Genomic DNA, 22231 nt, shown 5'->3' on the forward strand with positions numbered 1-22231 from the left:
TTAAAACGTACAATATGATGTGTGATTATTGTACATGATTTATCACGGAAAATGTGAAATATTGTGATTTGTCTTCGGACGTGATGTGTGGTACAATATGATGTGAGATTATTGTACATGTGAGGCAAGTCGGAACCTAGCCTTTGGCCGGGCGAAGGTTACGATACAGTTAGAGCTCTAGTCTGTCTGCCATAGTACTGCATGAGGTAACGGGTGGTTATCTGATCATGGGTACTCAGCTTGTTTTGGATGTTGGGTGGCGGGTGGTTACCCAACATCAGCGGTATACTAAGTGAGGGGTAACGGACGTGTACCAGCGCTCATTAGTTACCATTTTGTGAAAGTATTAGAGTAACCAGATGGGTTGCTCGCTTTCTCATGGTTTCCATTTTACTGTGTTGATGTGGAGTTGTGTCTTTTACGAGTCGAGAGTTATTTTAATATTTTACTCATACGAGCTGTAAAGCTTACCGGGTTTGTGTTGCAATCCCGGTGCACCAATTTCAATGGTGTAGGGGATACTTCCGCAGGTGCTGAGTAGTGGTGATTGAGTGACGACCCGAAGACTCGAAGTCGATCGCATCCAGTCGTGGTGAGGTTTCAGCGTGGATTGTGTGTGTGATTTGGTGTGATTTTATTTGTGAGTGTGTTGTGAGGATTATACAATTCCATTTGTTATATGTTGAATTATCATTTGGGTTTGTAATAATCGGCTTGACTGAGTTATATTTTAAACTCAGATGAGATCCGCTGTTACGCTTTAATGATTTCGATTTATTTGAGATTATTTGGTGTTTAACGACTTTAGAATTTTGAGTTTTTAAGATCGAAATTTTGGGGTCGTTACAGCATACTACCAATTAATAAAACTTCTCTTCTAGGTCAAAAAAGAAGATTTTCTAATTAACCTTCATTTCAAAGAAATAATTGTGCAACTGATGATGAATATCCAAGATTATCGGAACAGAAATTCACTAAAAGTTAGGTACTCAAGATTATAACATGCACATTTCTATGCAATCTCTTTCGTTATTGCGGTGATCTCACTAACATATCCTACGAACAAGCCAGTTATAGAATGATATTATTTTCGGATAACATGACCGAAAGTTTATAGATGATTTGAGATAATCAATCCATTGCTCAAACAAGAAAAAAGTTGAAACATGTTTATGAAAACGCGTCTCATATAATTTTGTTGCCACGTACAGCTTAATAAGATAGACAGAATATTCATACTTTCCTATCTCATTCAGACCCCTATATAAACCCTTCACCTCTTCTCCTCACAACAACGACAACTTCAGCAATCCAAACCTCCATGCTTGTTCCACTTCTACCCAACTAGTTTGTAGTATCATATATAGCCCTTCAGCTTTCTTAAATTCATCATGTCTACTTCAGATCAGACAAACGGAGTAGAAAAGAGGGCATACGTGACCTTCTTGGCGGGCAACGGGGACTATTGGAAAGGGGTGGTTGGTCTCGCCAAGGGACTCAGGAAGGCAAACTCTGCCTACCCACTTGTGGTGGCTGTGTTGCCGGATGTTCCTGAAGAGCACCTTCAGATTCTGGTGTCTCAGGGATGCATTGTGCGCCCCATTGAGCCGGTCTACCCTCCTGAGAATCAGACTCAGTTTGCCATGGCTTACTATGTCATCAACTACTCGAAGCTCCGTATTTGGGAGGTACAGTTTAAACTTGCATGTCACATCTTTATAAACTATTTCATCGCTGCATCGTTGGTTAATCAATTCATTTTGATCTCACACCATAACAACTCATATAACTTTCTAACCAGAAAAGTTCATATTGTCAATAGAATTAGATTACTACTAGTCCACTATTCATTTCTTATTTCATCAGTTATTTGATTTTTTTGGCAATGAAAGGGTTGGATTTGGGGTTATATACGAAAAGAACTATGATCGAATATATACTAGCTAGTTTTGTCTTTTTGAAAATAGTTTCTATAGATTGTGCAACTCGTACGTACCATAAGCTCATTTAATTTCGTTTGTCTGATTTCAGTTTGTGGAGTATGAGAAGCTGATATACCTGGACGGCGATATACAAGTGTTTGATAACATTGATCACCTGTTTGACATGCCCAACGGCTCCTTCTATGCCGTGATGGATTGCTTCTGTGAAAACACTTGGAGTCACTCTCCTCAGTTTAAGATTGGATACTGCCAGCAGTGCCCTGAAAAGGTGCAGTGGCCAGCAGACATGGGCTCGCCCCCACCGCCTTACTTCAATGCCGGCATGTTTGTCTACGAGCCTGGTCTTCCAACTTACCATGATCTGTTAGAGACCGTCAAAGCCACCCCTCCAACCTCATTCGCTGAGCAGGTATGTTTTCATGAGCTTAATCGATCTACATACTATCTATGTTGTTCAATGGCAATCATGGCATCTATCTTATATACAGTAAAAACTTTCAAATTAGCTGTTAATTAATTAACTCTAATATAAATGACTTGTTTTTACAATGATTCATTGGGATATGTTCCAGGACTTTTTGAACATGTATTTCAAGGACATATACCAGCCTATCCCTCCAGTGTACAACCTTGTCTTGGCAATGCTGTGGCGCCACCCTGAAAATGTCGACCTTGATAGGGTGAAGGTTGTTCATTATTGTGCTGCGGTACGTTACTGCTATACGGGCCTAATATGTCTACAATAAACATTGCGATCACATTAATTCTTAATTCATCCAAATCTACTATGCATATATTAACATGCATGTATATTTATACAGGGTTCAAAGCCGTGGAGGTACACTGGTAAGGAAGAGCATATGGAGAGGGAAGACATAAAGATGCTGGTGAAGAAATGGTGGGACATTTTCGATGATCCTTCATTGGATTACAATTACAATGACGATGTTATTGTGAAGGAGACCGAGAATGACCGTACTGTAAAGCTTGGACCTTTCATTGCTGCATTGGCAGATGCTGGTGTTGATCACCACATAACTGCCCCATCTGCAGCTTGAAATGCTGCTCCTCATATAGTAACCTTGTGGTTGTGAGAGCTCTATAGCTAGATACCCATATTTATAATCATATAAACGTAACTATATATATATATATGACCTGCAATACACCCTTATGATCATATATACAACAAATTACATATGCAGTTTGTGTAGGAAACTGCACTGCTACTGTCTTTTGTATAAGTCGTGGGGTATGGTGAATGAGTTTGCAAATAAAATTATAGTATTACGTACGTACTATTGTGCGATATACTGCGAATCATTTTTGTTCTTTCTTTTAAAAAGAAAAAAAATGCCAGCACCAGTGCCACAGCCAATTGGATCAATTTGTGATGAATAAACCATGACTAAGGATCGATGTATTATGGAATACGTGAGATCGAAATAAGAGTAACATGATACAGTATTGTCTTATTGTCATCTAGATTAATTGGATTGTTACACGCCATGCATGCATGATAGATGGTGTGTCGGTATATATATATATATATATAGTTTTTATCCAGAATGAAGTTTTACTTTGGAATTACAGAGTGAAGTTCCAATTTTGGCACACTTTTCGGTCAAATGTTTTCACCATAACCGATTCAATATTTATGTATGCTATTCAAGATCATCTATACAAAATTTCATCAGATTGAAGTTCTAATTTTGGCACACTTTTCGGTCATATTTTTTCACCACAAGTAATTCAATATTTACGTATGGTATTCAAGATCATCTCTATAAAGTTTCATCCAATTTGACAATGGTTTGAGCTTTCAAAATTGAGATTTACACGAACGGTTCACGTTGAACAGTTTTAATTCATTCATTGATTTAATCTAATTTCAATACCTTAACGATGTACAAATTAGATGAAATTTTGTAGAGATGATCTTGAATAGCATACCTAAATATTGAATCTCTTATGGTGAAAAAATTTGACCAAAAAGTGTGTCAAAATTGGAACTTCACTCTGTAATTTCAGAGTGAACCTTCACTCTGTAATTTCAGAGTGAACCTTCACTGTGTAATTTCAGAGTGAACCTTCACTCTGTAATTTCAGAGTGAACCTTCACTCTGGATAGAGACTATATATATATATATATATATATATTATGGTCACCTAGTAACAATCAATAAAACATTGTAATATATGCTTCCGTGGTCTCTGGTATCAGAGCCGTAAGAGTTGTAAGTAATCAATCTCTGCTTTTTAAAACTTCTTAGTCCCCAGGTGGAGGCTCTGCCTCCTAAGCGTGGATCCTAAGTCGATCTATTTATTAACACTTCTCAATCCCCGATTGGAAGGCCTAGCCTCCTAGAGTGGTCCTTGAGTTGAATCTTTAAATCCTCTATTTATTGTGCTACTTGTTTGTTTTTCTGCTTCTATTCTTAAGACTTTAGGAATTTACTTCTTTTTACTGGGTTTCTGGGTTTCCTTCTTCTCCAACCAAACAGTAAGTTTTCCAGGTCCAAACACTAAGTCCCAAGTGAGGCATGAGCGGATGCGGCATGAGCGGAGCAGAGAAGAGTGTTACCCTTAGGTCTAAGTATTCTGAAGTCAATTCTCTACCATTTTAAGTCTAGTACCAGATCCCTTCCACTTAGCACAATGAGCAGACTTTTTAGATCCAATTCAGTCTCCTCTCGAGGGTCTAGTTTCTCCTTGAATAGGATCCCAGACATTGTTAATGAAGAACAGATCGAATACCAGTCAAATGATAATATTGACCCTAATGATTGGAACATACCCAGAGTACCTACCAGTGAAATTTATAGGAAAAAATGGAATCTTGCAGCCTTTAAAGGAGAACATCACATTAAATCAGTAGAACAAGTTTACGCCTTGAGTAAACAACATGAAACTTGCCAACTTCTCAGTCCAGATTCAATTAAAAAACATCAGAAAGATGGTCACCATTTCCTTCATATTGGCTTAGTTCAAATTGGTATTAAACCTTTAACAAGACTTGGTCTTAATGCCTCTATTCTCTTATGTCTAAGAGATGCAAGATTTACCAACTTCACTGATAGTACCCTTGGTCTAATCGAGTCAAGTCTTTTTAATGGACCAGTTCACTTTAATTGTTTCCCAGACTTTTCAATCAGCCTAAGTGACCCTCATATCTTAAAAACTTTAACTTTAAACATTAAAACCTCAGGATACAATATCCTTGAAGGAACCCAACCACTTGCTTTAATCTACCGAATCCATTACAAAGTTACTGGCACAAATATGAATTTTCAAGCCATTAATAGAAGTCCTAAGAGCCAAACCTTGTTAATTCAAAGCAGTCAAAATAATGCAAACATCACTGTCCCGCAAACTATCAGATGGTCGGATGTTCATCTTCCGGCTGAATGGTCTCTTACCAATGAATATCAACCAACAAATACTCAACGCAATCTTTCTGATTTAGATTCTATTCGTCAATACAATGATGGAACTATAAGAATTAACTTCCAAAATTCAAAAATTAGCAGAACACCAAGAATTCAAGAAATAGGAAGTTCCTCTAGGCATTCTTTTGCCACTGCCAGGCAATCATTTGCCGGCTCAACCACTGCAGATTCTACGTCTCGCCGTGATCGTGACATAGAACTTGATAATGTCATCAGAGAAATTCGAATAAAAGAATTAGAAGAACAAGTTCAGAATTTAAGAATTAACAGTATAAGGACAAATGAACAAGTCAGCTACCCAAATTATACTGAAACTGAAAATAATAATAATACAACTGTTGAAGAAAGACAAAACTCTCCAACATCCCCAACAGCTTCAGATTTTATTGTAGTTCCTCCAGAAAATCCTCATATAAATACGCTTAATCAACCATTCAAAATCGATTATCCTAAATTAGATACTCATTTGAAAGCTAAAGAAAATATCCTTAGAAGAAACCTTTTTAGAATGAAATTTCCTTTTGAAAATCAAAGAAAACAATTATTTAAAGATTGGCAAGACTTGATGCAAAAAACAAAAAATGAAATATTCTTTCTTGATTTCCTAGACCAATTAAATGGACATAAAAACATTCAGACTTTAACAAAAACAAAATGGCAAACTGTCCTTCCTAATTCAACTCAAACTAACACTATTTCCTCTAGTCATCCTCCTTCAGAAACCATAGTTTTTAATCATAAAACAAGCCCAGTTTTAGCTTCGCCTTTTAAAAATCCTTCTGATGATGCGAAAGTTAAGGAACTTAACCCAGATGCTAAGAAGATTATTGAACAAAATAATTACACAAATAATTACCTAATTACTATTGGAGAACAATTAGACAAAATAGAAACAACACTTGATCATGTTACATCTAAAGTTCATATTCTACCTAGCCCTAAAACAGAATCTCCAATAATTCATTTCAATAGTAAACCTATTGTCGCGCCTACAAATTCAATCCAAAAAATAGAAAAATTATTAAAAAACCTAAAAAATGAACCAAGATCATCTAATACAATTTCTGTAATCAATACAAAACAAACTCTTGATTCCACTTCTGATAGCGATTCAACCATAATTTCTCAATTAGACAAGGCATTCCAAACTTTAAATATTGATCGAATAATGCGACCAAAGAGGCAACATTTAAGAAATTGGACCGAAAGGCCACTTCCAATAGACATCCAACCAAGCACTCATCCAAACACACAATTTGCAGTGTCTTCTGACAAAACATATGAATGGAATATTGATAATTTATCAGAACAAGAGATATTAAATAAATTACATCACATGTCAATGGCAGCAAATAGTTACATCACAAATCACAACTTCACACAACCAGAAATTATTGATATCTTATCCTCTGGGTTCACCGGAATGCTGCATTCTTGGTGGGAAAAACATCTCACCGTTGATGCAAGGTCCGATATTAAACATGCAATACAGTGTGAACCAGATGGAACCCCAATCTTTGACGAACGTTGTAATATGGGGGTTTCAGATGCAATAAATACCTTATTCTATACAATCATTCAACATTTTATAGGTACTCCGAGTCATATCACCTCTCGAATTCATGATCAACTCAGTAACTTAAAATGCCCAACCTTAAGTGATTTTAAATGGTACAAAGATGTTTTCATATCCAGAGTAATGCTTCGAGATGATAGTAACCAGCCTTTTTGGAAAGAAAAATTCATAAATGGTCTTCCCAAACTCTTTGCACACAAAATTAGACAAGTCCTCAGTAATGAAACAGGATTTATTAATTATGATTCTTTAACCTATGGAAATATAATTACAGTTATACAAAAAGAAGGCATGAAAATGTGTATTGATATGAAACTAAATTCCCAACTAAAATCAGAAAAGAACATAGCCAAGTATGAATTAGGAAACTTCTGTGAACAGTATGGTTTACCTTCTTTACCTCCCTCTAGAAGGAGAAAGTCATCCAATAAATTTATTCATCATTCCAGGTCTAGTCGTCACAAACCCTATTTCCAAAGAAAAGAAAATTTTGAACCAGACAAATTTTATTCAAAAAATAAGCCAAAGAAAAATTGGAACAAAAACCGGAAACCTTACTCAAAGAAAAGATCTTTTGATAAAAGTAAAACGAAGTGTTTTAAATGTCATAAAACCGGACACTTTGCAAATGAATGTCAGGTTAAAACTACAATAAACCAATTAACACTTACACCAGTTGAAAAAGAGAATCTGATTAAAGTTTTAGAATTAAGAAATACAGATTCAGAGAATGACATGAGTGAAGATATTAGGTCTTTATCAGGATCCTCTTTTTCAGAATCAGAAGAAGGATCTTCCCCCTCTCAAAAAATCACCTTTGGCTGCAACGATGCTTGTTGTAAAACAATTAATGTCCTCTCTAAACAAATTAATGTCCTCTCTAAACAAGAAGAACAACAAGAATTATTAATTGATTTAATTGCTAGAATTGATAACCCTGACTTAAAAACTGAGTACCTCAAAAAACTAAAAAAATTAATTACCCAAGAAGATGTTAGTAAAACTCCCTCACCAAAAGTCAGCCTTACCTCAACCTTTCATAGGTTCAATAGAAGTAAAAAGGAAATCACCATCCAAGATTTACAACAAGAAATTAAGAACATTAAAATAGAAATTCATACTTTACAACAATCTCATTCTAAGCTTATGGACGACAATATAAATATCAAACAAGAATTAAATATTATTAAAATAAATGAGGCATTTTCTAACTTAGAAAGTCCGCCAGTTAATGAAATATTAGATGAAGAAAATAAAATACCAAAAGATGAAGAAGTTTCTGAACACAATATTCTTAGTGTTATTAATCATATTCAACTAAAAAAATGGTATACTACTATCCAACTTAGGATAAAAGACTTTGAACTCACAACAATAGCCCTTGTAGATTCTGGAGCCGACCTCAATTGTATCCAAGAAGGTTTAATACCTTCAAAATATTTTGAAAAATCTAAAGAATCACTCAGTTCAGCAAATGGTTCAAAAATGAATATTAAATATGAAATTCCTAGAGCACATATTTGCCAGAATAAAGTTTGTTACAAAACATCATTTGTCCTAGTAAAAAACCTAACTGATAGGCTCATCTTAGGTCTACCATTCATTACCTTAATTTACCCTTTCCTTGTTAATTATGATGGGATCATTACTTACCCTTTTGACGAACCGGTCAAATTTAATTTTCTTTCAAATCCTGAAATTCATACTCTAAAGGCACTACAAGAAAATTCAGTTACAAAAACTATCAATCGTATCCAGACAAAAAATAAACTAATTAGTTTTCTCAAAGAAGAAATTAATTTTAAAAGAATTGACAACCAACTTCAAGACACCACTCTTCAAAGTAAAATTAAAAATTTCGAAGAAAAAATAATTAAAGAACTGTGTTCTGATCTTCCTACGGCATTTTGGCATAGGAAAAAACATATCGTTTCATTACCTTATATAAAAGAATTCAACGAAAGTAATATCCCTACCAAAGCTAGACCAATACAAATGAACCATGAAATCATGGAGTTTTGCAAAAACGAAATTAATGAATTACTCAGAAAAAAAATAATTCGACCTAGTAAATCTCCTTGGTCATGCGCCGCCTTTTATGTTCAAAAAAGTGCTGAGCTTGAAAGGGGTACTCCTCGTCTAGTCATCAACTATAAACCTTTAAATACAGTTTTGGAATGGATCAGGTACCCTATTCCCAACAAAAGAGATTTAATCAATAGACTAAATAAATCAGCAGTTTATAGTAAATTTGATATGAAATCAGGATTTTGGCAAATCCAAATCAATGAAGCTGATAAATATAAAACTGCATTTGTTACTCCTTTCGGCCATTATGAATGGAATGTGATGCCATTTGGTCTTAAGAATGCTCCCAGTGAATTCCAAAATATTATGAACGACATTTTTAATCCTTACAGTCATTTTTCAATTGTTTACATCGATGATGTCCTAATCTTCTCTCAGTCTATTGATCAACATTGGAAACATCTACACCAATTCTTTTCTATTATAAAAAATAATGGTTTAGTAGTATCTGCTTCAAAGATAAAGCTATTCCAGTCAAACATTAGATTCCTAGGATTTAACATCCACCATTTACAGATCCAACCCATTAACCGAGTTATCCAATTTGCAGATAAATTTCCAGATGTCATACTAGACAAAACCCAATTACAAAGATTTCTTGGATCATTAAATTACATAGCGGATTTTTATCAAAACCTCCGAAAGAAATGCAAACCCTTATTTGACAGGCTAAATAAAAATCCTCCTCCATGGACCCTTACTCATACATCTATAGTCAAAGAAATCAAAAGTCATGTTAAAACATTGCCGTGTTTAGGAATTCCCCTTCCAGAAGCTTTTAAAATAGTAGAAACTGACGCTTCAGACATAGGATATGGTGGTATACTTAAACAACGAATTTCTCCTACCCATCCTGAACAAATTGTCCGTTTCCATTCCGGAGCCTGGAACCCGGCCCAATCTAATTATAGTACGATAAAAAAAGAAATTTTATCTATTGTCTTATGTATCAGTAAATTTCAAGATGATTTACTAAATCAAAAATTCTTAGTCAGAGTTGATTGCAAAAGCGCAAAGGATGTCTTAGAAAAAGGTGTTCAAAATATTGCCAGTAAACAGATTTTTGCCAGATGGCAAGGAATTTTAAGTATTTTTGATTTTGAAATTGCATTCATAAAAGGAAGTGATAATCATATACCAGATTTCCTAACCCGAGAATTTTTGCAGGGTTCATCATGCGACGGTTCAACTCTCCCGGCTCCCACAGGGCCGGAAAAGAAATAGTAAATCTTGAGTCACCATCACCAGTAAAAAATGAAGTAAAAGATGAAAACCCCAAGTCATCCTCGTCTCTTAGCCTCGTTCCCCATACAGGTCATACCCTTCTACCAGTCACGAACAGATATAGTCCACTAGGAACTACCCTTAGTCAACCAAAGCCCAATTACCAGTCAGCATTAGTCAATGATTATGACCCTTTCAAACTCCAAACAGCTCCACCTCCCCCGGCGTATGTTCATCATCCGAAATCATCACCTTATCAGCTTAGGACTAGAGAATTTTGTTTCTTTGCTGAGCCATCCCTAATACAGTTAAAATCACCAATTGCCATGGCCAAACTCTTCTATGGCCCAATCAACTATTATCCTCCTGGTAAACCATTATCTTTCTACCACAATTGTCTCACTACTTCTGAGTCAATATCAATTAAAGCCATTTATGAAAACCAAGATCCAACAAAGAAAATTCTGTACCATTCCCTTTATATTAAAAAGGTTATCCCATTATCTGATTGGGGTTTTGATGCTTTCTCCAAACACCCAACCTTCAAATGTACTTATCACGATTATATTGATGCCTGGAATAAAATTTTCCTCCATCAAAAACAAGATTTCAGTCACTCTTGGTTTATCAATTTTGACAGTAGGTTCATCCGCCAGTTCCCTTTATGGTTCGGTGAATGGTGGGAGTACCATGGTGCCTCTAATGATATTCTTCCTCCTGTCCTACAATCAGCAGTAAAGAAATTTGAAGTTTCAGTTCCCCATACTACTTATGAAGAAAACTTTGATCCAACACTCATGTTCATATCAAAATACAAAATCCCTTGGATCTTAAAATGGAATTACGATCTTCACAATGAAATTTGTATTTCCAGAAACTATCTAGTTAAATGGTGGGACAAGTTCAACACTGACAGAATCCTCACCCAGTTTGAAAAAGAATTTGCAGACAATCCTCCCGGACAAGTTACAGTTAAAACAGCTCCGGTCAATCTCCAGTCAACACATGGTCAGGTCACAATTAAATCATCCCCTGCAGAAGTCATTTTGGCCCATCAGCCGTTTGCAATAAGCCCAGGCCAGGCCAGCACGGCCCAAACAACATCCTCTTCCAGTCAGAAAAATAAGTCAAAAAAGTCCACATCTTCAAAATCAACCTCCACCACAGCATCAGAGCTACAAAAAATGGCTGAAAAACTTATGCAACAAGCAGTCACTTTATCACAACAGGCTACTAATCTTTCAGAAACTGAAGATAATGAAGATAATTGCTCCTCATCATCAGAAGCCCATAGTGAAGCAGCCCCGAGTCAACCAACCAGATGGGCTGATTACCAAGATAGTCAAGACCCATACGAACTATAGATAATCCAGCATTAGCAAACCCAGTCAAGATTCAAGCCCAAGTCAGAGATCTAAGCAAAAGTCAAAATAAGCTTTTCCACCGAAGCTACAGTCACTCGACAGAATACTATTCATGAACAGTGACTTTTTACTATTCACTCACATGCCAGACAGTCCACTATTCAGCAACAGTCAAAGTCAACAGTAAAAGCAGATTCGTTCTCCTATATAAGGAGGTCCTCTCCTTCATTAGAATCACCCCGGAATTTTCCAATTCCTCTCTTCTCTCCCTCTCTGGACAATCCGAGAGCTTCTTCATTGTAATAGTTCTTTTAATTCATGCATAAGTTCTTATTAAGTCAGTAATCTTTAGTTTCCATTCTCATGTATTAAACCTTCTGTAATATTATGGTCACCTAGTAACAATCAATAAAACATTGTAATATATGCTTCCGTGGTCTCTGGTATCAGAGCCGTAAGAGTTGTAAGTAATCAATCTCTGCTTTTTAAAACTTCTTAGTCCCCAGGTGGAGGCTCTGCCTCCTAAGCGTGGATCCTAAGTCGATCTATTTATTAATATATATATATATATATATCCCTACAAACACACACAGATAGATTGGTAACCGCACCAAAAACTCATTATCCTAGAAATAAGAGATATTGGGGGAAAACTACAAATACAATAATTACCGTACATTTTTCAAAATTTAAACGAATGTGATGAATTATAAAGTTAGTTGAACATCCATAATTCAATAAATACCTGATTGTGTAATATAAGGGAATACAAATTATGCTTAGATTTTTCAATTCAATATACAGAAGAATTCTGGTAGAGTATTAAGAATAAACATCTGGCTGATCCCAAATTGGGTTCAGTAAATTAGATGGACTTTGACATTGTTTGATTCCATTCCATGAGCTTCATTCGAGGGCCATCTCATAGAGATTATTAGGATTTAATCATTTTAAAATTTTAATAGTTTTGCGTAGTTTAATTTTTTTCGTAGGTGTTTCATGTTCATATTAATTCCTACATTATCAATTCAGAAGTAGTTTATGAAGTAGAATTAATAATGTCAATATGGAAATACCATAAAACAAATTATCAAAATTGATTTAGGCTGGAGGCCAGGAGCTTGTTATCAACAAACACAACAATTAGTCTCAGGGCTGGCATGGTATGAGAATTTACCACGATTACCGCAAAACCAACCGAGCCAATTAAATTGGTAACCGACATAGTCAGTTATCGACTTTTTCGGTTGGTTACCGTACCAATTATAGACTTGGTGGTATGGTACGGTAATAGATTTTCATTACCACGGTAATTACCGTACCGACAGTTAATTTTTGTTTATATTAAATTATATTAATCCTAGCCGTTGAATGGAGCTTCCTCTCTCCGTCGCTTCCTCTCGAGCTCGACCGCTCTCAGTCGCTGCCTCTCTAGTCTCTCGATCTCTCTCGATTCTCTCGATTCTCTTCGATCTCCGACCAGATTTCTTCGATCTCTCTCAGACAAGCTCGTCGCTGACCTCAGACAAGCTCGACCTCTCTCGACTTCTCTCTCACAGGTAATTGAACTTCGATTTGAGCTTTGATTTGAGCTTTAATTCGATTCTCTCTTAGATAACTCTCCCTCTTTCTGGATTTCTAGGTTTTTGAGCTCGATAACTCTCCCTCTTTCTGTGTGTGAATTGTAGATCGAGGATGGGTCACCAAATGATTAGGATGACCAGAAGCACATTAGGGAGGGGCAAGCAAGGCGCGCAAGGGAGGGGCACTAGTGCGCAATTGAGGGGCAATGGCGCACAAGGTGCGATCTCTTTCTCAATTTGGATTCATCTTATGTTTTGTACTTTTGTTCAAAGGGTTTGGATTTTTATTGGTTTTTGTTTTTCAATTTTCATAGTGGATACATCATTGTCTCATATTCAAAGCAGTAGAACTAGTAGATCATCTCCATTTGTTCAATCGACCGCACATGTAGAGGAACACATAAACATTTCCCTATTAGGACCTCCTCCTGCCCCTGAGCTACCTCCACGCCCTCCTCCTCCTCCTCCTGCCCCTGAACCTCAACATGAATCTCAACCAGAAAGTAGCTCACAACCTTCTTGTGGAAAAAAAAAACCTGTGAACAAAAGTCGTCTTTGGGAATTCTTTACTCGATGTAGGTCACCAAATGGTGAAGTAGATCTGGAATGGTGCACCTGCAACACTTGTGGTACATAGGTGTTGTGTGTAGTTAGGAGAAATGGGACAAGCTCAATGTGGAACCATGTGAGGAAATGTGAGTCACACCCAATGTATGGCAAAGCAAACAAGCAAACAAGCAAACTTCTGAATTTGATTCCAAACAGGCCAAGCTAAACCTAATTAATGTGTCTGGAGGAAAACCTCATAGGTTTAACAAACAGAGGATTGATGATTTGTGCATAGAGATGATAATAAAGGATGAACTACCCTTTAGGCATGTGGAGAAGGATGGTTTTAAGGCTTTTGTTAATGAATTACAACCACAATGGATTATATTGAATAGAAGGCAGGTTGCCAATGGTGTATTAGATAAGTTTAATCATGAGAAGACAATTTTGTTGAATGGCTTGAAGGCATCAGACACAAGGATTTCGATCACCATAGACACTTGAACATGGATACAAAACATCAACTACATGGTTCTTACAGCTCATCTTATGGATGTTGACTGGAAATTGCACAAAAGAATCATAAACTTTTGTCCAATTATTAGTCACAAAGGTGATGATATTGGTAGAGCTGTGGAGCAATGTTTGAGGCAATGGGAGAACTCAAAAGTGTTTTCCATCACTGTCGATAATGCATCTGCTAATGATGTGGTAGTGCAATACATGAAGAGAAGGTTGAAAGGTTACAAGACTTTGATGTTTGATGGTGAATTTTTGCATTTAAGATGTGTTTGCCATATTATTAACTTGATAGTTAAGGATGGTTTGAAGGAATTGGAGAAGGGGATTGCAGCAATATGGAATTGTGCAAAGTATGTTAGGAGCTCATCTGCTAGGCTTGATAAGTTTAGGGAGTTTGCTGTTTTGGAGCAATGCATGGCTAATGCAAATGTTCCATTAGATGTTATAACCAGATAGAACGACACATTTCTTATGCTGCGCTGCTTTGAAATATGAAGCTGTTTTTGGGAGGATGGTAGAAGAAGATGCTTTATTTAGAAGCTATTTTGAGGATAAGTTTGGACCACCGGATTATGAAAACTGGAGGGATGCTGAAGCCTTTTTTTTGTTTTTGAAGAAATTTTATGAAGCTACTATTAAGCTGAGTGCATGGAAATCAGTGACTGCAAACATATTATTTGTGGAGATGATTACATTGCAGATTGAGATTGACAAGGCTTGTGACTTTCCTGATCCGGTTTTGAAGAAAGTTGTTGTGTCTATGAAGGCCAAGTTTGACAAGTATTGGGGCAGTTTTAAGGTGGTGAACAAGGTTGTCATGATAGCTAATGTTTTGGACCCAAGATACAAATTGCAGTGGGCTAAAGTGGCAATGAAAAAAGTAAAAGTAAGTCCCCAAGTAATTGAATCCATAGAAGCTCACTTGAAGAAGGTCTTGATGAAGATGTATAATGAATATAAAGGTGCATAAAATATTGATATGACTGGGCAGGCTTATGGTAGTGATATGGCTGAAATGGAAATTGAAGATTTGGATGAACTCAATGAAGTTAACAGGGAGATAGCTAGGGAGAGGGTGGCTGAGCAATCTTTGTGCATAAGAAATGAAGTTGATCAATACTTATCCGATAGATATGTCAACCTTCTATCCAAGGGTTTTGAAATTGCCAAGTGGTGGAAAGGCAATGAGGCAACCTATCCAGTACTATCAAAGCTGGCCAAGGATATATTTGCTATTCCTTGCTCAACAGTGGCATCTGAAAATGCATTTAGTTTAGGTGATAGAGTTGTTGATCATTTTAGAGCATCATTGACACCGAGAATGGTGGAGGCCCTTGTGTGCACTAGTGATTGGCTAAGGGCTGATCCACTAAACCTATACAGGGATCCTACTGAAGAAGACCTAAACTTTTACTATGAGTTGGAGGAACTTGAGAGAGGTAACTAGACTTTTTACATTGTGAATTGATATGAAATATCATACCTTATTATTTTTATAACTATGTGAATTTAGTTTTTTTTTTTTGCAGAAAGTGGTTTCAATGATGGTCAAGTATTCGAGGCACCAACCCCAATAGAGCTTACTGGAAGTTCTGGGCAAAACAGTGTGTAGCAGTCAATTGAGGTTTGTGATCCATTTTTCATATGGTTTGTTTTGTTTTTCTTTATAGTTATGTGGGTCTTGAACTAGGGCTACAATTTGGGTCACTGTATGAAAGATTGATTCTCTGGTTTGTCCCATCTTCCCCAATGAACAAAAGAAAACTAATTGATCTTTGATTCTCTATCTCTATATAATTCATTAATTCCTCGTGAGTTTCAAAAGAATACAAACAGATTGATGTTGAAGGAAATTTCAAAAAAAAAGCCTATTAGTAGTTTAGTATTAGATGGGTCGTTGTTTACTACTTTGGCGTAAAAATTTGACAGTCACTTTCAGTGTCTCCATTCACAGCTCATCATATTTCAGTGTTTCACCATCTGGGTGTTAATTAGCTGTCAAATTATTGCATTGCTGGATACTATAGGTTGTTGGCTTGCTGCATACTATACTTTTCTCTCATTTTTGTGTTTTCTTGTTTGTTAATGGCAGAAGAACTCAAGAACTAGTGAACTACAAGAGATGGTTGGATGACTAGGCATCTAGACAGACTAGCAACACTGCAGCCTTGCAGCAGTCCAGCAGCTTGTTCTCAACTATGTTTGTGATTTGTTAATCTGTTAATGAACAATTTGAAATTTTGAACTGTGTTTGTGACTTTGTGGTTGTATGATTCACTTGTATGAACCTTGTTAAGTTGGTTTTATAACTCTTTGTTGATTATTTCATAGCATGAAAACTCTAAAAAATTTGAGTCAGGTCTTATTTTTCATGAAAAAAAACTTGCCCAATTTAATGTTGGTAAATGCCCAATCGTACCGTAACAACATATACCGTACTGTACCAACATGTCGGTATACCGACTTTAGTGGTTGATAATGGTAATAAAATTTTGTTTACCTATTATAGTTAGTTGATAATTAATAATGGTAAAAAAATGTTGATAACCGTACCATGTCAGCTCTAATTAGTCTTGCTCTTGATTAATTTCATATCGGAAGAACACAATCTAAATGACTCAGATGTCCAGTGAATTCTAATTGTAGTTCATATTTAAGTTAGGTAATCCAGATTCATTTCCATTATTCATAATTTCATTTAATTTCTGCGACCTTGGAAATTTTGACTCGACAATTCTGTACAAGTTAGGTAGTAACATATAAGAACATGGTTTGACAAAAAAATTTTTGTTTGAAACATCAACCTAGGGTATTGTGTTTGACGTTTAGGTAATTGACGGCCCATCTTTTACATCTTCGACTGTTCACCTTAACGGTGTAGTGATAGACCCGGAACTCCGGAAGAGAGAGAGAGAGAGAGAGAGAGAGAGAGAGAGAGAGAGAGATGGAGGAAGCCAAAGGAGTGGTGAAGCATGTATTACTTGCCAAGTTCAAAGATGGAGTCTCTGAGTCTGACATTGATCAACTCATCAAAGGCTATGCCAACCTCGTCAATCTCATTGATCCCATGGAGTCCTTCCACTGGTACCCACTATACTATTTTCCTTCTAGTTTACACCAAGTTCAATTCTCAGATCTTCAATTGACGAAGATTGTAATTTATTTCAAAAGTTCACTTCTTGATTGTGAAACTGAGTCTGTAGATTATTCTCGGGCTTAGCTTGCTTTGCTGATCAGATGTAGAAATCAAATGCTAAGCTTGCTGTGGTTTTCGTGTCATATGGATCCTAAAAGCCTAGACTATTTTTTGCTACCAATGGCCAAAACTAAGCCCTATATTTCTCAGAAAAACAAAATCACAGAAAGTGTGATGCTTAAAAGGGGTTTGAGTTCTACTATAAGGGTTGGGCATCAAACTTTAGCTAAAACTGAAAATGGGAACTGATTTATTGCCATGTTGGTATTAGCAGTTTCACTATTCTCAATTGGTAAAAAAAACAATTGTGTGAAATTTACATATGTAATCTTAAATTTCCAGCTATTGTAGGGGGACTTATAACATTTTGATCAGGTTGTTTATCTAACTGAAAGGTCAGTCATTTACACTGATAAAGTTCTTTAGCTTTTCATTGGAGTTTGACATGATTGACTATCTTACTTGGCATGCCCTGCATCTTTAAACTGTTTTTCAACTAAATGCACTCTCGAAGTTTGGTCAGGAGTTAGAAAAGTTCATGTTAAATAGCATGTCTCAGGCGTCGCTGTATGATGTCTGTATAGGTAATATCTTAATATGAATGATTTGTGATCAGGGGGAAGGACGTGAGCATTGAGAACTTGCATCAAGGTTTCACTCATATCTTCGAGTCCAGCTTTAACAGTACTGATGCTGTTGCAGAGTATATAGCTCATCCTGCCCATGTTGAGTACGCTAACTTGTTCCTTTCCAGTTTGGAAAAAGTCATTGTGTTTGACTACAAACCAACCACAGTTCGTATCTGAATCTGAAGAACAAAGGTGCCTTTTATGAGTTTTATGCTATAATCATGATGTAATGGTACTTGTTTTCAATGTACACTTCATTCCAGTGTGTTTGATACTTTGATATGCTTCATGCAAATTGCAATAATGAAATTGATGGGCTGATATCATTCCCAGTCATGCAATGCATTTCACTTTTGCACTGCGTTTCTTATCTATGATTTTGACGCTATTGTCTGGTTTGATATATGCTATCCTCTAACATGACATTGATCTAACTGAAGTTGCACTATTTTGTGCAGCTATTAACTATTATGCTCATCAAAATGCTCATTTTAATTTATTTTATCCAAACCAACTGTTAAGACATGCCTTTACGTTTCACATAGTAAAACCTCAGGAAAAACGTATGCCTAGTACGTTTTGGCTGCCTCCAGAGTCCAGATGCTACCAATGATTGTCTATTTTTCTATCTGCTTTGGTTAACTCTGTTTTAGTTTCTGTAAAGTCTGGTGTAGCCTAGTAGGCTGTAACAGTAAGCTTTCTCAAGTGATAATTAAAATAAAATAAATTAGAAAAGATTTGATGAAACCCATATTTTCATCGATCAATTATTCCTCGGCCAAAAATACTGCAAAATCATTTATATGATTTTGCCAGAATTTCAAAAACAGCTATAAGGATGCTAGAGATAGCAGTCAATTCACTACTAGTACTTCCCAATGGCGATGTATCCGGTGGCGTGTCTTCAAATTTCTCATCGCATGCATGAAACTTTATAGCAGCATCAACTGCTGCACGTTCTAGTGCAACATAGTCACCAGACCTGAGCTTCTCTTTGGCTTGCTTCAGATCAGCAATGGCCTCATTGTACGGAGTCAGACACTGATTCATTGCATTCTTCAGTTGAGGATCGTTTGTTTGGTTCTGCCACTTGGTTATCTGCTGGCTGGTACTCGTAGCGTTCGAAGATGCAACATATATAGTGGCCTCGGCAAGGCTATGAAGGAGGGACTTGATCACAACCGGATTAGAACCAAGAAATTGCGAGCAAAATGAGCGACTCAAGACCTTGGTGTTGGAGCAAATATCCTTGTTTATAGTAAAGGCATAGGAGGGAATAGCACTCATCAGAACTAGGAAAGGCATTAGTACAACAGAAACTATAGAGAAAGAAGAAACCACCATTCTGTAAGATGTGGTTTCGGTCTTCCTTAGTTTCTGATAAGAGGTTATTGAGGAATTGGTACGATTTCTTGCACTACCAAAAGGGTGTTATATAGTACGAGAATTCAAGCTTCATTTGTCATGTTGGAATATGAAGGATTTCAAGTACTAAATTCAGTGCAGCGGTTACCATATAGGCATAAACCTTAATGGCTGGTTTGAATAAGTTTGAATTGAAACTTTGAGAGCCCCAAAAAAGATCAGTCGCTCCATAATCCCAATTCCCAAACGACAAAAAATCTCATAAAACTGCGTTATTCACTTTGAAGTTTGAATATAAATTTTCAAACCGAGTAATCAATGAGGGAAAGTTTCAAACGATCACATTGTTCAGCTATGTCAGTACGAGTGGCGCTACAAATGTGTGTTTCTAGAACTAGAAATGGATTGTATACATGCATCATGTATATGAGTTCAGGAATAATGGTGTTGCATCATGATTCATGCATATCAAACCAGATGTAAGGACTAAAAGACATGTTTGTTTGTAAGGTGCGGTTATTTCCACCCCATAGTCTGTTTTGTTCAACTCACGTTCTTTTTTCACCCCAATAATATTTTTTCTATTTCCGAATTACTATGTTCACCCAATTATAATACCTAAAATTGCCATTTTTTCAAAAATCTAATCGGTCTGCTTTGATTTAGTTGGTCACAATTTGTATTCAATTCTTAAGATATTTATAGGGAAATACTGTAATACCAATTATAAAAAAATAAAATAAAAAGATTATAGGGAAATATTTTTCATGTCTTGCTTTATCATGTATGTCAAACTGGAGTCTAGAAGCAAGAAAATTAGAGAACACACCTCAAATAAGCACGCATAATTGTGAATAGATCGTTCATAGCGGGTTCATCTGTTGTACAATTGTTGTATATCATACAGTAGGATCTGAAGGTGGACAGAGGGGGAAGATGTTGATGCACTTGGGGTGGTGGTGTGAATGTGTGGTGGATGTAGTTGTTGTGAAAATATAAGATAGAACAATAACGAGTAATAGCAGCGGAATATGTAGAAGAGTTTTACTTTTCTATTGAATAAACAATATTACAATGATTACACCTTAATCAATAATAATGTTATTCTCAAAAGTAAAAATACTTCTTATTTGATAGTCACAATCAAGCATGAAACAACCTCACTAAGATCGTTGCTTCAAGTGTCGATACAATGTCACTAAGATCGTTGTAGTCATACGAATGATCAACCTCACTGTTGATGTTGCCACTAAGGTCTTCAATGGAGTCACAATGATCTCCTAGCACTAAGCTTCCCTTTTTGTGAATTTTCTTCTCTTTGGTTTCACCTTCTTTGTCCTCTCTTTTTTTCTTGTTCGTGTATCTCCTAGAGGCCACCCAACTTACTGCCTATATACATCATATATATAGTAGCCACATGTATTCCCTAAGCCTAGGAATTAAACCTAACTTCCCTTCCTAATACATCTCACATAGAAAAGGAAAAAATCCATATGAATATGGAATACACCTTTTATTTTGAATCCTTTTCTATAACAATTCCCAAACACCATTTAACTAAATATATATTCCCAAATATATATCAATCTACCCATAATCAAATCGGTGGAGACTTCTTTGGTAGGAAAAACAAACCATAATCTTTTCCTAGTCCAATTAGGAAACAACTTCAATTCTCCTTTTGCATATCAAATCTTCATGACTTGTCCTCCACACCTTTGGATCTTCATCAACTATATGGAGGCCAATATATGTACCTTCAATCTCCCCCTTTGGTCTTCCATGTAACTTTTACCATCAAGTACCTACAAGACCACCATGAACAATGTAAGTACAATTTTTTTTTTCGATAAACAAACTTCAAACATAAACACTAATGTCGTAGGGACTTGATTCTCCCCCTAAGTTGATGAAGCCAAAGGAGGAGAAAGTATTCTGAACATCATCCTCTTCTATCTCATGACGAGTGCTCATTGCTCCACTCATGATAAAGGACTGCACACTTAACACACTATAAGGAGAACAAAAGAGATAGCAATATAAGCTTCATGTTGTATTTCCTTGATTAAAAGATATACACGCAAGAGAGTCCAAAAAGGGGTAGGAAATGTAACGCATAAGGGAAGAAAACATGAAGATCTCAAGCTATAAGGAACTGTGCAATGAATGAATATATATATATATATATATATATATATATATATATATATATATTACCGAGAGGAAATAAGGTGCACCATATGGTTATCTCGAAATAAACATGACATATGGGATGATATCCTTCCATATAGATAAGCATGCATATGATGAATATGATGAGAATATTTCCAGGAGAATCCTTCTAACAAATAGCACTGCATGCAAAACTCATATAAACTACTGCACGGCTACAAATAATCTAGAGAAAATATATAATGATAATCATAATTACCACAAACTCATGCATGCAGCCAATTAATACTCACGTAAAAAGTATGGCACACAATACATGATTTTTCAAATAGACCTGTGTATGCAAAACAAGGATAAGCTAGAACCCAACACCTATTACTACACTCGAATAGGTCAAGAATTTTTGCACATGAAGAATTTAAAACTACACAGTACCAATAAACAGACTACTCTAAGGATAGAAACCATCTTAGGACCTTACATGCACTTAGCTCTCAACACTACTTGTAGGGGCAGGACAGAGACCACAATGACACAGTAACACAAACATGTCCAAGCATATCATACAACC

General features: G+C 36.2%; 3 protein-coding genes across 3 annotated transcripts; 2 read left to right on the forward strand and 1 right to left on the reverse strand.

The window, feature by feature from the left end:
• The first annotated feature begins 1339 nt into the window (after nt 1-1339).
• Nucleotides 1340-3212, forward strand: LOC126790820 (galactinol synthase 2). The gene is made up of 4 exons (XM_050517170.1): nt 1340-1688; nt 2032-2352; nt 2516-2650; nt 2765-3212. The coding sequence occupies exons 1-4, from the start codon at nt 1392-1394 to the stop codon at nt 2999-3001; spliced, it is 990 nt and encodes a 329-aa protein (XP_050373127.1). The 5' UTR covers nt 1340-1391; the 3' UTR covers nt 3002-3212.
• Nucleotides 3213-17192: 13980 nt separating this feature from the next.
• LOC126791566 (stress-response A/B barrel domain-containing protein HS1) lies at nt 17193-18468 on the forward strand. Its single transcript, XM_050518034.1, has 2 exons — nt 17193-17382; nt 18111-18468. Exons 1-2 carry the CDS (start codon nt 17243-17245, stop codon nt 18298-18300), a joined length of 330 nt encoding a protein of 109 aa, XP_050373991.1. The 5' UTR covers nt 17193-17242; the 3' UTR covers nt 18301-18468.
• Nucleotides 18469-18918: 450 nt separating this feature from the next.
• LOC126792314 (pectinesterase inhibitor) lies at nt 18919-19467 on the reverse strand. The gene has a single exon (XM_050518768.1). The coding sequence runs from the start codon at nt 19465-19467 to the stop codon at nt 18919-18921; it is 549 nt and encodes a 182-aa protein (XP_050374725.1).
• Between the last annotated feature and the right edge of the window lie 2764 nt (nt 19468-22231).

This window comes from Argentina anserina, chromosome 4, assembly GCF_933775445.1.
Source record: "Argentina anserina chromosome 4, drPotAnse1.1, whole genome shotgun sequence".
In the NCBI taxonomy this organism is placed as follows: Eukaryota; Viridiplantae; Streptophyta; class Magnoliopsida; order Rosales; family Rosaceae; genus Argentina; species Argentina anserina.